Source organism: Psittacula echo (assembly GCF_963264785.1).
Source record: "Psittacula echo genome assembly, chromosome: 4".
Taxonomy (NCBI): domain Eukaryota; kingdom Metazoa; phylum Chordata; class Aves; order Psittaciformes; family Psittacidae; genus Psittacula; species Psittacula echo.
Genome location: NC_137738.1, coordinates 122271771 through 122289080, shown reverse-complemented (window position 1 = coordinate 122289080; position 17310 = coordinate 122271771). Strand labels below are relative to the sequence as shown.

Genomic DNA, 17310 nt, shown 5'->3' with positions numbered 1-17310 from the left:
AAGGTAGATTTTGTGATCTGCACGTACACCGTGCCCTCCGCCACGTGTTTTGTGTCTGTCTTTAGGAGCAGTATCTCCTGTTAAAGCAAATGAAGCAGCAATTCCAGTAATCGTGTGGATTCTTTTCCAGTAATTGGAATAGACCATCTTGAAAAAGCCATGTTGCCATTTAAGACATTTGCATTATAGATGACCAGTTTTCATTCCCAGTGAAAATGAATATTGCAAGTGAAAACTAGTAGCCAGTGATACCTTCACAGTTAAAAAAGCTACAGATTTTTCCCATCTCCAGGCTCAGGCAGTCACATTTTTGCTGAACTGAAGATAGAAACCCAGGAATTAATTTAAATGAGAAAGAAGTGATAATAGTTATCCTGCTGAAAATTCCTGTTAAGATTTTCCTGTGTTAGTAATTGGGCATGGTGTTGTGAGCTGATGGGCAACATAACCTGCTTAATTCCACAAGTCTGCTTTCTATAGCAAATGATTTTATAAACCGTAACATGTAATCACTGCCATTGGAAGCCAAATGGGAAACAATAAAGCATTAGTGTAATAGCACATTACAAATCGCTATCTTTATAAATAATACATTTCAATTGTACATTTATAGCTAAATATGATATGAGGAAAAGGTGTTCCAGGCCCTCATGGCTTACACTTGTCACTGCTGCTGCAGATTGGGAAGACACCTCCATGCGAACCAAGACAGTTGCCAATTTTCCCTGCAGAGAATGAAGCTGGCAGCCTCTTTTTGCACATATGGTAGATGGATTGGTTAATCAGCCTCCGCTGAGCCTTGGGCCTAAAATTACACAGCAGCCAGACAACTGCAGTGCCCCAGCTTTTGTTCAGTTACGCAAACAAGCAAACGAATAGTCACTTGTTTGAGGGGGAAAATGAAAGTTTGTATTTTTTATTTTGATGGGAGTGCTGACGGCCTGATAAAACAGCTCTCCAAACCCAGCCACTGCAGTTTCATTCTGCATATAAAGGGGGCCTGCAGTATGTGTAGTAAGAGGAAAAAACCTGATTATGTGTGTTTCACCAGAAAGTTACACACAGCATTAACAACTGAAGAGCTTCTTACTTCTGGACTCATCTCTGCCTAAAGCCAAAGCCCTGCAGCTCACCAGTTCTCATTTTCAGAGTGTATTTCCTGCTGAAGACCCCAGATCCATTCAGTACCAAACATGCAGAGTGACATGGCCTTTCCCATGGCAGGGGCTTGTCACTATGGTACCTGCAAGTCTGTTGCATTTCTTTAAGGACTAGTTCTTAGATTTTTTTTTTTTTCAGAACTTGAAAATATTTAGTGCTTATAACTGCTGCAAATAATCTACACCATGTACTGCATTAGATACTGCTTATATACTAGAGAATCACTTTCTTGTATTAATCATTCTCATAGGAAAATAAAATACACTTTTCAGTTTGAGCACAATTTTCTTTACAAAGCAGAGTGCAGTAACTGGCTGTTATAGGTAGCTAAAGCCTGATTTTCCTTCACCTGCACTTCAAGTTAAATATAAATTATACCTTTTTGGAGGTATGTAGCTGAAAGTATATGTTTTTTATATACTGTAACAAATGCTTTATTGAAACAATAGGTCATTACTTAGTCCATACATATAATCCTAACGCTCTTGCAAGTCATAGCTAGCAAAACAATTGTAGTATCTAATATAGAGATCCTAATACAGACATTACAGGGAAAAACCATGAATGTTTAACTTTTGCTGAAATAGTTCCTTTGTGCACAACCAGTAACTTTTATGTTTCAGAAAGTTTTTTGTTCACATTTTTGTCCAGACCTCAAATCACATGCTCAGCTTTCACACATATGCCATTGCGTTTGTGTTCCAGGCTGGTGACACTGCAGTAGGATTCATGAGCTTGTGTTCGCAAGTAAATGTCTCCTTGTTGCAAGAGTGTTTTGACCTGGGGCCTTTCCATGGACTCTGTAAACCACATCCTGAAGATATTCTCAAAGTGCCAAGCCTTCAAGAAGGTATCTATGTCCTAAACTGCTAGATACATTGGAGGTGCATCTGTTTCTAGCTTACGAGTAGGTTTTGCCAAAGGTTGGAGGAGGATGAAGGTTTACTGGCAAGAAAACACAAGTTAACATGTCTGTTTTGGAGATGGTTACCTGATGGGTTGTAATTCAGGAGGGAAATTTTGCTAGCCCTGGTGTCTGACTTGGAAGTGGTGGTTGGTTGTGAGGAGCTGATCGGTACCAGCTATGGGCTAAACCTGGGTGTCAGGTTTTGGAAAGCTGAAGCATCAGGTATGTTTTCTATCAGTTAGCTATGGTTGTGCTATTAACTGAAAACTCAGTTTTGAAATGTGATTCTAATGTCTGTAGCTTAGCAGCTGGTTAACTGTAGCTATTATGTTGTCCCATTGTCTTGTGTCATCCTATTAACTTGTGGCGCACCTTTGCTCTCTTTACTTACTGTTTTCAGTCTTCTAGATGACAAGATTTTGGAGATCAGGGACTGTCTCTTTATTCTATTTTTATATTGGGCATGGTACAACAGCACATCTACAAGCCACCTTACTGCAAAGCATAGAAACAGTAACATGAATATGTTACCTCTTTGCAGAACGGAAGTGTCATGTACATGATTTACAGTTGTCATCTTTATTTTCAGTGTCAAAGGGCTTCTTGTGCAAAGGGCAACATTTTGCTGTCTATTAATTATCAGTAATAGAATTAAAACCCCATGTTAGGCTGTAGGTATCTGCCTGTCTGAACACAAAGCAGCAGGCAAAACAGGGAGCACCAGAGCAATCACCAGCTGGCACCTGAGAGCTGACAGCCATGGAAGAGGAAAGGGAAAGAATAAAGTCCTACAGCTGCTCCTGTGGACTTCCCTCCCCCAGAAAGAAGCAGCTTGCACACCGAGGTGAAGGGAGCCACTGTCTCCTCCCGTATGGTCCTGTGCTGCTGGAGCTGCAGCAGTGTCATTGCAAAATAGGTGACAGATGCGTGGAGACATAAATGCGCCTGAGGGAGGAAGAAGCATCAGTCACCATAGTCTGGTCTGAAAAGTAGGAACACAGTCCTGCACAGGCAGACCTAGGTGACCCTGCTGGAGCAGAGGGCTTCAGCAGTGGTCCCCTCAGCCACAGCCACTCTGTGTTACTGTTTCAGGGAAAACCCTCAGGCACTTCCGAGTGCTTTCCTTGTCCTGGGGCTGCAAGCTGTAGGCCCATATTTTGTGGCCAATTCTGTGCTGCTGAGCTTTTTAATGAGTGAGTGGTTAAAGTTTTTAACACCATGGCTCTTATACAGGGTTTTACATTTAGGAAATCTAAGAGACTTGTTCAAAATGTGAAAACTTAGCATGAACAACCGTTCTGTTCAGGTTCTGGTGTCTCTAAAGCAGCTTGGCTCACAGCTCAGGTGTTCATCACTCTTCTCCCTCTCCACTGAAATACTAGGTTAGTTTTGGCAGTTGATACTTGTTTGCAATCCTGTGTGTCTCCTCCAGGCAAGATTCTTAGAAGTAGGATTATCCCTCTGTTCAGAATGACAGGGGCAGCTCTGGAGAAAGAGAATTACTTGTAGGCTTTTTCAGGTAGCTTGAGTACAAACCACCAATGGTCTCAGACACCTGAGAAGGAACTTGAGTGGCATAAGCCAAGAGCTTGGCTCTGACACTATTCCTAGAGAGAAAGAGCCACTGGAAATGTAATAGTAAAATCAGGGTTAGCTCATGGCTGTGCAGCTCAGGAATATTAATTCTCTTATTACTGAATAATAATTAAAAAGATTGTTGTAGCTTTGCATGTTTTAGAATAAACGAACCATTACAACACCTCAGGAAGCGTTTGTTGTCCTGAAACACTGGAAGTTGTTGTTTATGCCTGCCCAGTACGGCCCAAAGGAGAGAGGTGAAACTGAGAGCTGTGGTAGTTGAATTTCAGAGAAAGGAAAAAGAAAGAGGGAAAAAAAAATCAAATGTAGACTATTACTGCTCAGGTTTCTGATACCCCTTCAATAAGGCATTAGCTTGAACAGCTCCAGAAGTTTGTTATGGCTTATTGAAAGTATGTGTCTCGTATGGTAGATGTTTGATAAACAGCTTTTCCTTATACTGCTTAGCACACATTTGACTAATGGCTATAAACAAAAAATCCCTATTTTTGAGCAGTTTGAATGAAAAGCCCTTTCCTTTGGGATGGTTTGGGTTTCATTATTCATGAGAGGTAATGCCATTTATTTCAGTATTCATTCATGTTGCTGCTTTTTTTTTTTTTTCCTATTTTCCTTTTTGGAAATAAAAAATCCCACTCTTTCAATAAAGAAGTTTACAGCAAAAAAAGCCCCAACCAAGTCATAAGCACAGTTCCCTTCCTTCTGCCTTCTGTTTTATTAAAATATGTAATTTGGAAAGAGCATTGTCTTGTCTGGGGGGTGGTTTGTTGGGGTTTTGGGGTTGGGGTTTTTTTTGTTGAGGTTTTTGTTTGTAGGTTTGGGGGCTCTTGGGGGGGTTATTATTTTGAGGTTTTTTGGTAACTGCAAAGTCCACATGAGAGTTGCATCCCAGGAGTGCATTGTGGAGCCTTCCCAGTGTAAGGGTGAAGCAAAGTCCTTAGAATGTATTGTAGTGTCAGTCGCGCGTAGTTGGTATCTGCTTACAGTGCATAACGCAAGCACTCCATGAATGACTGAATGGTGTTTCAGCGATGGCACAGCTCCTGCAGGCGGCTGTACTGGAAACCTGGTGACAGTTCAGGGGTCTCCTTGGATCAGTAGTGCTGGAGACTTCCTGTCATGAGTTCCAAGTGCAGGCTGCATTCCTGGGTAGGGTCATTTGATGTTCACGCATAAATAAGCTTTTCCCAAGCTCTTGAGCCCGGTAAGTAGAGATCACAGGTTGATGATATTTTTCCCTTCAGAATGTAATACTGAATAGTAATGCAGGCACATACAGGAATCTGTCTTTAACCCAGTATTGATATGCCACTTAAGCCTCGGGGTAATTACAGTCATTTGGTTGTTACTCTATATGGTGTCACGAATTAGTAGCTACAAAACATTATGATGCAGGGGGAATGATTCAAGGGCTTTTCATCAGGCTTCATGGTGAACTGGCTTCTTGCTCCTGCTGCCTGTTACCTCTGCTAACAACCCAGCAATCACAGGATTAGTTCCATTTTCCCTTTGTTCACGTTCCTTACTTCGTTTAGTGCAACAATATTTGTGTCCATCCCACCACTTGTGCGCACATCCATGCAAGCAGTGCTGCAGCTACATTTGCCAGTGGTGGATGCTGGAGCCATTGAGGGATTTCGTTTCAGTGTAAAGTCAGGAACAACATCTCAATATTTACACACAAGCAGAGCCCTGTATTAATTACCTGTGACACCTGCAGGGCTGTTTGTGATGGGAAATGGGGCTGAGTTAGTCCACACCACATCTCATCATTCCCTGTGAAGCCTCACATCTGTGATACCCCTGAGAAACCACAGTTTCAAGACCTGTGTTCCTTCTTACCCTGCACATTGACACTGAATTCTTCTCTACTAACAGAGGAACAGATTTTCAGATAACACATTTTTCAGAATACTTTGGCTGAATTATTTTAAACCTTGAAGGTATTTTTTTTAAGCTCATTACTGTATGAAGAAATACTCATGTTGGTGAATGCGCTTAGATGGGTTTCCCAAGGTAAAGTTCAGAGAGGAGTGAAGGATTCTGTTGTGTTGGGTCTTCTGAAGGCTTTTTGTTCCTCCTGGGGCTCAGAAATTTTGACTTCTTGTATCACTGGAGCCCTCACATGCCATGTCCCAGTCTGATGTGTTTGCTGCCGCAGCGATACCCACACCTCCAGAGCTCATGAGTTAAAACTCACGTTCAGGCATTCTTGTTAAATAACCCAAGCTGTGAGCATGTCTGTGCAACTGAGGAGGGGACAGTAACAGGAATGGCACAACTAGTAAAGGTACATTCAGGGCTAAAAATACAGGAGCTGATACTTGGCTTTAGTAATTTGGGTGGTCACTTGGAGTAACATGTAGGATTCACATGTATTTCACATGTAGGATTCATGTGTATTTCACATGTGACCTTAGACCTGTTTGACCACAAAAATAGTACTGCTCAGGTTGGAATGAACTAAACTGGAATGCTACTAGGATGTGACTGAGGGTGGCAGGATGACCTGTGATGCAATTTTAAACCTGGTTTCTGTTACTTTGTCAAGTGCTTGTTCCTTTCCATGGAGCTCTTTTATTCTTTTTCATGCTGCTGATGTCAAAGTCTGTGCTCACTGCTACTGAAGCATCCCTGGTGTGGCTCAACAAGTGTCTGTTGTTATGAGTGAGTAGTCCTGCACACACCCCAGATTGCAGTGGTTGACAGAATGCTTTGGAGGATTTACTTCAACATCTGAGCAAAGTGGCAGAGGAGATAAATTCTTAGAGGGAGAGAAGGGAAAAGACAAACTGAGCAATCACCTTATAAAAGAAATAAAACAGGGTTTAGAGAGCTAGTTAGGTTTAACAACTGAGAAGGGACTTTAAATATCTGATTCTTGTCCCTGCTTGCACCAGTAGCAAGGGTTCTGGACTGACTAGGATTTATTCTTAATTTGGGTTGGTTTAGGAGAGCTAACCTGAGAATCAAGAGCCCTTGCTCACCTTTGTGATCATCAGAAAACAAGTTAGAACAGCTCCAGGGCTTAAGATACCAGTCAATACACTAATCACTCAGACTTGTCTCTTCAAATAGGGTAAAAATTTACTACATATAATACATGAGTTAGGAATTGCTTCAAAACTCTGTCTTGTTCAATTCTCCTCCGTCCAATTCTCTGATTCTTTTGCCTTGAAATCAAAAAGTCTAATGAAATTCTAGCCAAGTAACTGTGGGAGGGTGTATTTTAACTGTGCTTGTTAAAAACAAATGAAATAAATCTTCCAATAGAGGCAGCCTGCCACACTCTCCTTAATGCTGTGATCCTGAGGGTTCAGCTTGCGTTTTTAAGCCTGATGCATTTATTCATTTTCATTACTCAGGTGAAGATAAAAGCAGCCAAACAAGTCAAGAGACAGAGTCTGTTCCATCTCCAAACTTTGAACATGTTCCTGATGAGGATGCAGCTGTGCAGGTAATACCTCTGCACACAGCAGTGCCAGTGACTTTCAAAGCTAATCTGAGGCAAAGGTGGAGGCTGCCAGGACAGGCAGTGCTTGTTATTGCTGCTCCTGCACTGTCCTGTGCGTGGACTGACTCTTCGATCCACTGTTGTATGGGATCAGGATGGACAGGGGTAGTTTTCTCATCCACTTCCACAGGACGAGCCAGCACGAGGATGGCAGTGAGAGGAGAAAGAGGATGGGGGCCTGTTTGTGCAGGTCTGCTGCCGAGTGAAGGCATGTGGAAGCACAGCTCTGAGTGGGCTCCTCACAGGTGGGAGAGAGCTATCCTGGAAGAGGCAGGGCTGGAGCCAGTGCAAGGCCTGAGGGTTTGACTGATAGTGTTGGGAGCTGAAACTCTGCTGTTGATGGGACGCTGGCAGAGCAAAAGCAGCAACATGGCTCCAGTTTTCCCCTGTGGGCTGCAGAAGTTAAAGGGCGCATGTTCTCTCTGTGCCTCTTCTGTTGAGTGAAGCTCAACCTGATGAAAGACCATTACTATGAAGTGCAGTGGAGCAGCAGAAACCAGCAGAGAATTTAACCTGATAGATTCTGAATGGTTGCATCAGGATGTACCAAAACTCCTCTGGTTTTCTTCTCATTGTTCATTTCTGTCTCCACAGTATTCTCTGCATTGATCCCATTTTCTTTAGCATAACATGTTTTCAACTGTCACCTCTTTTCCATACACACCTGTTTTATATAGGAACATTTCTGAAAGATGAATATTTTCTTGCCTTATGGAGGGGCCATCGTGGTAACTTAGTTTGTGAATATGTTGCTCTTCAGCAAGAATGTGTGTATTTTTAAAGGCCATTTTTATCTAGTGTTTGAGAAATAGATATCCCATGAAATATACATCCTGGAACTTCTGTGTTTGTCAAAATGTGACAAGGAGAAAGTGCATCCCTGTGCGTGTGCTTGGAATGCTGTTAGGGAGGAATAATGCAGGAGCTGTTAATTCAAAATGAACTCTTGTACGTGACCACTTGTGTGTTGTTACTGCAGAGCAGTGGAGCCATTACTGTCCTGCACACTGAGCTGCTCCCAGGTGATGTCAAGGATTTCAAAGGCTCAGCAACACTCCTTGAGGCTGAAGAAAAAGGTGCTTTTCGCCCTGTGTACAGAGGAGCTTCCAATGCTTTCTGTATCCGCCTGTTTTGGATCGATGAGAAGTATGAAACCAGGTAAGCTTGGGTGAAGAGTTCCTGCTTTCCCAGTTTAACACCGGTTCTCAGTGCTCCATTTTTAGGACAAAGCTGGAAGTGGCAGCACACGCTGTGGGAGGCTGGATTTTCTTCTGACCTCTTTTTTTTCCATTTCTTTTACTTTCACTAACAACTTAGTGAAATTCTCAAGCTCTGGCTGCAGCTTTTCCCCCCTGTGGTGGGACAGCTGTGGGGACAGGAAGTTCAGAACTCATTTTTATTGGGAAAACGCTAGTTGAAATTTTGGAAGAAGGCCACTTCTTCCTCTGAAGAAACATTGATGCCAAAGCTGCCTAACTGCAGAAGGAGCTGGGTGTTGCCATACTGCTCATCTTGTTCCATGGGGCAATAAAGCTGTTCTGAAATCTGCAGTTAAATGTTGTCCTTTCTAAAGACTCAGTCTTCCATCACTGAGAGAATTGATTCAGTTTCCTGGAATCCACTGCTGCAGGGAGGAGGCAAAGGCTTGTTGTCTTCAAATGGTTGCTGCTGACTTTGGTCTCCGAGATCCTGGTAGAGTAGAACAGATCTATACATTTTGTTGCCAAATTTCTCTGCACCCCTGCAGAATGAACCTGCGCTCAACCACATTAGCAAAAACATCTCCAGGAGCGCTGGCCCTTTCTGCTTACAAGTGAGCCCTGCTCTTGTTTATAGAGCCTAGAAAGAAAGATAAACCATGTAGGTACTTACAGAAAGGAGACAGAAAGAGGCTGAGCACACCCCAGGACTTCCACACTCTTGAACGTACGTGATTTCTGGAGATCCAGGGTATCAGTAGCAAGGACGTTATAGATGATGAGTCTGACAACTGCAGTACTGTTTGCAGAAACATCTCTGTCTCATGGTAGCAGTCACTGGTGACTGCCAACTTCTCAACTCATCTGCTTTAAAGGAGATTTAGGAACAAAATTCATTAAGAAGACAAATCAGAACTCCTTGAAAATGAATTCTGTTTATTAAGCTGTTTCTTGACTAAGGAGGAGTCCTACCCAAAGGGATTAAACACTGAATCTTTTTCAACTACAGGTATCCTAAGTTACAAAAGCAAAGCAAGCACGTAGTCGTCTTGGTACATATTTCCCAAGTAATGCTGGTTGGATTCATTAGGAGGAGAGAGAAATGCAGTGCCAGAAGTCTGTGGTGTACTTAGAAACACTGATGCATGCATATACGACAGAACCATGGCACTGCAGAGAGTCCATTCCAGAACGCTGGATTTATGGACAATCTGGTCTAAAATAAAATTCAAGTAATATAATTATTCCAGAATAAAATAATTTCAAAATACTGCTGAGGGGAGGAACTTGCTGTGGAATAACTCCTTTAACCTGAACCAGCAATTCACAGCAGTGGTCCATACCTACGTTGGGAAATACTCTCCTGTAGGCTAGAGTTCTCTGCTCATAGCATCCTGCTTAGGATATGGATATCTCACTTTTTTGCTCCCTTGTCACATTCTGTCCTTCGTCTGCATCATTGATGTTTCTGTTCAAGCTCTCTTCACTCTGTTTATCATTCAGCACTGCAGCTCCATTCTTTTTTCCCCTGAGCAGTTGGGATTCCAAGATGGATATCTATGGAGAACACAGCGTTCCTTCCTGAAGACTTTTCAGATAACTCATGCAAGGTCCTCTCCTCAAGAGCTGAGGAATCATAGAATCATAGAATAGTTAGGGTTGGAAAGGACCTTAAGATCATCCAGTTCCAACCCCCCTGCCATGGGCAGGGACACCTCACACTAAACCATGCCACCCAAGGCCTCATCCAACCTGGCCTTGAACACCGCCAAGGATGGAGCATTCACAACCTCCCTGGGTATCTGTAGATCTAGGTGTTTTCACGTATTTTGCTTGTGTTTGCTTGATCCACCTGTTTGCGAAAGAAACTTCAGGGAAGGGAGGATGTTGAAAGGGTGACGTGAGGCAATCCTGGCTGTGTACTGCAGGAGTTACTGCTGACCTGCATGGATCCAGAAATAGAAATGCAGGCATGATTGCATCTTAGTCCTCGAGGGGAGCTTACCACTGGGGAATTTGTGTTATCCAGTCAGGTTGCTAAATGTTTCCATCTCTGAAATCTAGAGTGGCTTAAATCTTAAACCTCTGTGGCTTGTCAGTGCATTGGAAGTGAACTGTGGAGGAACCAACCTGCTGGTTCTTCTGCAGACATTTGATACCTTTTTAAGCCCCCTAAAAAAACTCCTACCTCCATTCTTGTGTTCCCTGCTGCCCAGGAGGTGCTGGATATGAGAGAGCAGAAAACTCCATTGCAATGACATTTCCCATTCCCCCATTTAGCTATTCTCTAGCTGTAATTATGGACTATATAGGTGACTGTATAATGCCCCAATCCAGGTCTGTGCTTACAGATTTTGTTGAAAGGTTTATTTCAAACATAAATATTTTTATTAGAAATTATTTCTCTTTTCATTCATTAATATTATTGGTGAAGTAATTAAAGAGAACTTAACTACTGGTCTGGAGGAAGGAGGAGGTTTATCAATAGTTTTAGGTAGTGTATCTATATTGAGTTTCTTCAACAGACATTTTGTACAGTGAAAAATATTTTATAACGCTTCAGCATCATTTGTATTTGGGTTTAGAGCTTACACGTAGGAGAGACACAAAGAATTTGTTAGATTTCTCATGCCTTTAAACTCAAATGTCACATTTCACTGTCACCACGGAAAAGAGGGTGGAATTACTCTAAACAGTAGGTGAGAAGTGGAAAGAAGTGTTCAAAACCAATTCAAAGTATTGACATTCCTGTCAGTCTCATCAAGCACATCGAAGACGTTTACCAAGTGAGTAAAGACAGAACTCTTAGTAGTGCGTAAGAATATTGTAGGCCATAGCAACAACTGTTTGCAACCTCAGTTAACGCTGACTGTCTGCTAACGCTGCTCTGACAGCCTGTGAATGACCTCTGGAAAACGTTGGAGTCAACAGTGTGAGTCTTTTTCTTTTTGCCTTTCAGTGAAGAGCCCAATGCTATGAGATTAGTTCAGACGTTCAGGTGTATACTTGTTGATAGTGATGCTTTAAGCCCTGGAAGTCAGCTGCAGACAGTGTGCAACATCTGCAGCTGCTCAGTGAGGAGCAAGTGGACTGATCACTGTGAATAACTGTGCCTTGCACTTATAGGAATGTCAATGCCAACATGTACAGGCTCTGGCTGATGTGTGCTGCATTTAACAGTGTTTTGCTTGCAGATCGCTGGATTTCCTGCAGTATGTTTTCAAGCTTTTCCCAGTAAGTATAATTCAAGTCTGTGTGCATGTGAATGCGTGGTGGGACAGCAGTGCAATTGTCAGCCAGAGTATTTGGATATGATGCCTGAGGAAGTCTGTGACTGACAGGAGTGTGCCATGGCTGAGTTACCCTGGGCTGAGTTGCCTTGGGCTGAGTTATCCTGAGGAGTTCAACTTCCCTCCATGGCTGCTTTGGACTTTCTGTCTTGCAGTCATCAGTCCTTCATTTCTGTTCCATAGGGGCTTTTCTGAGATGCAGATTTAGAAAACAAATGTTTCAAACTCCTTTAAAATCATGCATACATCCAGACTGTACCTAAATTAAAAACAAAACTGGGGGAAATACATTAGAGGAGACGAAATTAAAGCCTACAGAATAGCAGTATTAAAGAAATACATGGTATTTACCCATAGCCTAAACAGTGGCACTGAAGGCTTATTTTTAGGGCAAGGCTAATGCGTGGCAAATAAGGATGTGAATTTACAGTGGCACAACTATTTAACACTATGCCCTGTGTGCTCCATCTTTAGCTGAGGTAACAGAGTCCACTCTCTGAAGCATTCTTAGTGCACACTACAGTGTGTTGTGAAGCCACACCGCGATTTACTGCATGGTAACATCCCTTAAAGCCAGGTCCCAGTGACCAGAGGTACAGACTTTGCCCTAGAGATCAGCATGTTCAAAACTGCTGCTTCCTACCAAAAAAAGCTCCCAGAGAACGTGAGCACGGGAGCGTTCCAGATCTCTGATTTATCCATTCAGCAGTGCACCTGCCACTCCTTGACACTAAATGTCATGATGGAATCACCAGGTGTAGTGAGAAAACTTAAAAACCCAGGACAAGTGTGCTTAAAGAGAAGAAAAGGATTGAAATTCAAACAGCTTTCCGTTGGAAAAAATGTCATAGAATAATCAGCCAAAGTCAACTGATTAAACGTCTTCCAGATCTGTGCTGCTCGGGAGTCCCTCAGCATGTGTCTCGTGCATGAAGTGTCTTTCTGAATGGGCAGAGTTCTCCAACATCCCTGTGTGCAGGGAGATTATCTCAAAACATGGATTCAATAAAAACGGATGGGAGAGACTCTGGTGAAAGGAGTGCTTGAGCAGTTGAATGGATAAGGTTAGCATGCCATGAAGCTGACTTTCATCTGAGTAGGGACAGGACAAGGGGAATGGCTTGAACCTGCCAGAGGGGAGATTGAGATGAGCTCTTAGGCAGAAGCTCTTCCCTGTGAGGGTGCTGAGGCGCTGGCCCAGGGTGCCCAGAGAAGCTGTGGCTGCCCCATCCCTGGCAGTGTTCAAGGCCAGGTTGGACACAGGGGCTTGGAGCAAGCTGCTCTAGTGGAAGGGGTCCCTGCCCGTGGCAGGGGTTGGAGCTGGAGGAGCTTTAAGGTCCCTTCAGCCCAAACCAGTCTGGGATGCCATGGAGTTTCCTGCATTCATTTGCACCTCTGCAGCCTTTACAGCACAGATCTCTCAGCAATTACAGTGACTGCTGTTCCAAAGTGTTTGTATGCAGGTGCACCCTGTGGTGCACACCAGCAGTGCCAAACCTGGGACAAGCTGGACACTACTGCACATACACAAACTTGTATTCATCAGGTCTACTGTGCACACAGTGCAAAGTCAGTCTGTGCTTATTCTGTTGAGGAAGAAAGTTGGGGGAGCTGTGCATAAAAAGGACCATTAGGGTATATTAGGATACTAACAAATAAGTCATTACTGTGGGAGCTAAAGGACCTGTTTCTGTGAGCCAGCCTAGTGTTGCGCTCATCAGCTCCTTTGTGCTGCTCAGGCATCAAGCCAGCTAGGTAAAGCAATGCTTGGAGTGTACCTGTGTTGTAAGCACTACATTCAGTTTGGTTTCTTTCTGTCCCCTCAAGATAAGCTTTTGTGTAAAGCTTCTACTGAGCTCACTAAGAGCCTTTATTGTCTGCAATTTTCTTCAGGACAAAGACTTCTGTGTCATCCTCGTGCCACATCATGTACCAGAGTTCCTCCTGATCCAGAGTTTTGTCCGGGCTGTCCCATTCTGCACATCCAGATTTGGCCAGGAGCTTTACGTGTTCCACCGTGCGGGGCTGCTCACGTGAGTCCTGTGCCTCGTGGCAACAGCTGATGGACTCCCCCAGCCCAGCACCACCTGGGCGTTCTCTGCTGGTATTCTGCACAGGATGGCAGATCTTACAGCTGGAGTTCTCATACCAGTGTATTGAATAGCCCTGGGCTGTGCCTGGAGCACTCAGGAGCAGAGCTGAGTAACTTAAGTTTCTTTAGCAGGGTTACTACAGCTTCTTGCTACCTGTTCTGGAGTGAATTCTAAGCCTGCTCAGGTGTATCTCAAACAGCATTATATAAGACAATGTGAAAATAGCCTCATATTGTTAACTGAAATAAGTAGTTAGTGACATGATTTTTAATCAAAGAAAAACTGTGATCATTAAAACTGTAAATGCAAACACTCTTCTGACTGCCAGCATTTATATATAGCTTCCTTCAAGGAGAAGCAAAGTGCAGTGAGAGGATTCATGAGCACTTGTACAGACAAGAAGCTTCTTCAAGCTGCCTCATTGTGAACCAAGGCTAATAGAGAAACACAGTGCAGTGTCTGGCCCTGTGAACTGAGTCAGGTTGTGTGACACTGATACTTGAAAGCCTGGTATAGGTGTAATTTATGCAGTGTAATGCATTTCTGAAACATGCAGAACACAACATAACCTCATTGTTGAGTATCTATTTTATATAATTTATCTCTTTTTTTTTAATCATTTATTTCATACCTTTGAATTTCTGAATGCTTCCGTAGCCTGAAATACTGGTGGACTGGGACACACAACCACTCTTGTTGTGACTGCTGTTGTGTAGTAGGAGTTTTCCAATGCTTTGTTTGTGTAACAAGCCCAGGCTGTCCCAGACACCAGCTAAAACTGTGGCACAGTTAGAGATTTCCCCCCTCCTTTTTTTTAATGTAGCTAAATAGTGCATGGTTTCAGAGCAATACTTCTGCTGTAATTGCATCCTTAAGCACCTTTGCTGCTATACAAATAGCTCACGCAGGGTCTGGCCAGCTCCTCTTGGACCTGTGCAAAGCTTTTTACCCTGGGATGAAACTGGGCTTCTGTGTGCTCTGTCAGAATCCAGCTGGCTGCAGGGAAAGCCACTGGAGTAATTCCTGCTAATCTCAGCCCAGCTGCTCAGTAATCCACGGGTAGGTTTGGGAGTCACACGTCCTCTTGTGATTTTGGTCAAAATTTAACTTGTTATCAACGTTTTTGTAAAACCCTTACAATTCCGATTGAATTGTGCATATTCCAAATGATACCAGCCCTTCCATGAGAACACAACAAAGTCAGTAGTAGCATTTTCCACCCCACCCTGCAGCTGTGCAGGAAGTAAGGAAAATAGCCTTTCACTGAGGTTCAGGATCACAAAAGCTATGGAAGAAACCAGCTGAAGCCTTTGGGAAGTTTCTGAAGAACAAAGAGCTTGGTGCACAACAGCAGATGCTCTCTTAGATGAAACCAAAATATGAACAAGTGAAAGATCAATATATTGTACTTGCACCAAGGGCTTTCGACAGGCATGAGAGAGAAAAGGAGGTCACAGAAAATGGACTAAAAGAAAAGCAGGGCTAAGGAGATGGGGATATGAAGGCACAAAAGGGCAAAATCAGAAGAGGCTCAGGCACAAAATGAGATACTGATTAGTAGAGGTTGTAAAAGGACTAAGAAAAAGTGTTAAGTACACAGAAAGCAAGAGTACAGCAAATGGAAGTATGGGCCTGCTACTTACCAGTGAAGGAGGAAAAATAACAGATGACGAGGCATAGGCTGAAATGCTTAATGGACACTTTGCCTCAATTTTCACTAACAAGCATAATAATAATAGCAGCATCCTGGTGTCTGAGCAGTGGAAGGAACTGGGCATCTAGAATCACTTAATTCTTTGCTGGAAGAGAAACGGGCACAGACCTTGGATGGTCCGTCCTAGTCCTCCATCCTCCCAGTGGATCTGGGGTTTGGGTGTATTTAAAACTGGGTTCGGTTTTGGCATGTTCTGGTTTTTGTCATTTAAAACATGGTTCACTCTGGCACCGCTCCAGGACATGGAGGGGGACACCCCTATGCTGGGCGCAGTGGGCTGGCAGGAGGGGACACGTGAACTGTGCTGTGGGTGTCCCTGACCATCATCCTCATCGCTTATTCCATCTTGCAGTGAACTCTCTGGAAGTGTGTAACCAATGTGCAAAGGAAGCTGATGCTCACTTCCAGATTCAGGGTTAGTTTGTAATTTAGCAATCAAATGTGTGCTTTGAGCACTCAGATAATCCAGCTGAAAGTGAGCACAGAGATGGAGCTGGGACATTTCCCATAGCACATCAGAGATTTGGTAGCTTTGGGTTTTAAAGGTCCTAGTGCTGTTCATTAAAACAGCATTCCACAAAATCAGTCTGAGTGTGACTGGAACTTAGGCTGACAAATAGCACATAAAGTTGAAATGGCAAACAAGACCAGGAGTGGCAGTCAGGCTGCCTGGATCCCAAGATTTTATCTGGGGGGAAAGAACTGAATTCTTGGAAATGCAGCTGTAATTTGGCTCCTTGAACAGCTAAAATCTTTATTTCATGGGCCTTGTCTAACCAGGAGTGGTCAGTGCCTTTAACAAGCAACATGAGAGAGTTCCTCAGCTGCTGGAGACTGTTCCTGGGAAGTAATTCTTTTTCATGCTTAGTGGTGGGAAGATGTTTTATAGCAGCATGTGTGAACTCGGGAAGTGCCAGGATATTCCTGCTGTAGCTCATATGCTGCTGCTGTCCCTATTGCACTGACACTTTCACACTGTGTCACTGGTGTGTGATCTCTAAGTGGCAGTCTTATGTTTAGCAGGGGCATTTTGTTTTTGCTTTATGTAAGTTTATGCTTACATGTTGCTGTTTGAAGAACCGAGGCCTAACACAACCGTTAGTTGGTTGTTCCTGCTGGAGAAAGATGCTACCACCTTTCCTTGGTACCATATGCCAGGATGACACTTGGCTCTAGGTTATTTTTTTCTCTATCCTTTTTTCTCTTTCTTTTCTTACCTTTTTTTCTGTTCTTCTCCCCATGTGTATCACTGTGCAGCCACAGCAGCTGCTTCCATTTTGAATGATTCTTTGGCTCCTTTCTCTGCTGCCTGTGGTCACATGAAGGTTGGGTGGTATCTGTGGTTACAGTACTCATTGCTTCATGGGGCTGGACTGTAGGTGCAGAAAGACTGAGTGTTCAGTAACAGTTAAAGCAGCATCTTGAGTTGTCTTAAGTAGCTGTTGTGTGATCTTTTATGTTCTCATACACTAAGCTAATATATGCTCTTGGAACCATTGTCATAGAGCAATCAATTCCAGCTTCTAAAAGAGGTGCGTGCAGTCCTTGTGGAAGGCAGGTTGTCACGGTGTGGGAATCGGCTTTAATTTGTCACAGAGTGAGCTTTTTTTCTTTTTCCCTTTTTTTTATAGGTCATTTAATGTAAGAAGCGCAACGAGCAGTGACCTGCCTGGTGTCCAGATGCTCACTGAAACCCTTAGCTTGAATGAAAGGATACTGAATGACTTCAGGATATTTACTCTGCTTCGCAGGGATCCCGTGAGTATTGCTTGCAAAGACACTTACAGGAGAATGGATAAACACTGGTAAAAACATCCATAATTTGTTACATGA

At 43.3% G+C, this 17310-nt stretch overlaps 1 protein-coding gene across 5 annotated transcripts in view; it reads left to right on the top strand.

Moving 5' to 3' along the window:
- CFAP61 (cilia and flagella associated protein 61) overlaps nt 1-17310 on the top strand; it is a gene marked incomplete at its 5' end in the record, with an annotated part of 111516 nt that overhangs the window by 15057 nt on the left and 79149 nt on the right. For all 5 annotated transcript variants that reach the window (XM_080615811.1, XM_080615810.1, XM_080615809.1 and 2 more), the window contains 6 exons: nt 1867-2011; nt 7033-7124; nt 8161-8339; nt 11575-11614; nt 13564-13703; nt 17109-17235. In XM_080615811.1, the coding sequence (XP_080471937.1) occupies nt 1867-2011; nt 7033-7124; nt 8161-8339; nt 11575-11614; nt 13564-13703; nt 17109-17235 (723 nt within the window). The remainder of the gene's footprint in view (nt 1-1866; nt 2012-7032; nt 7125-8160; nt 8340-11574; nt 11615-13563; nt 13704-17108; nt 17236-17310) is intronic.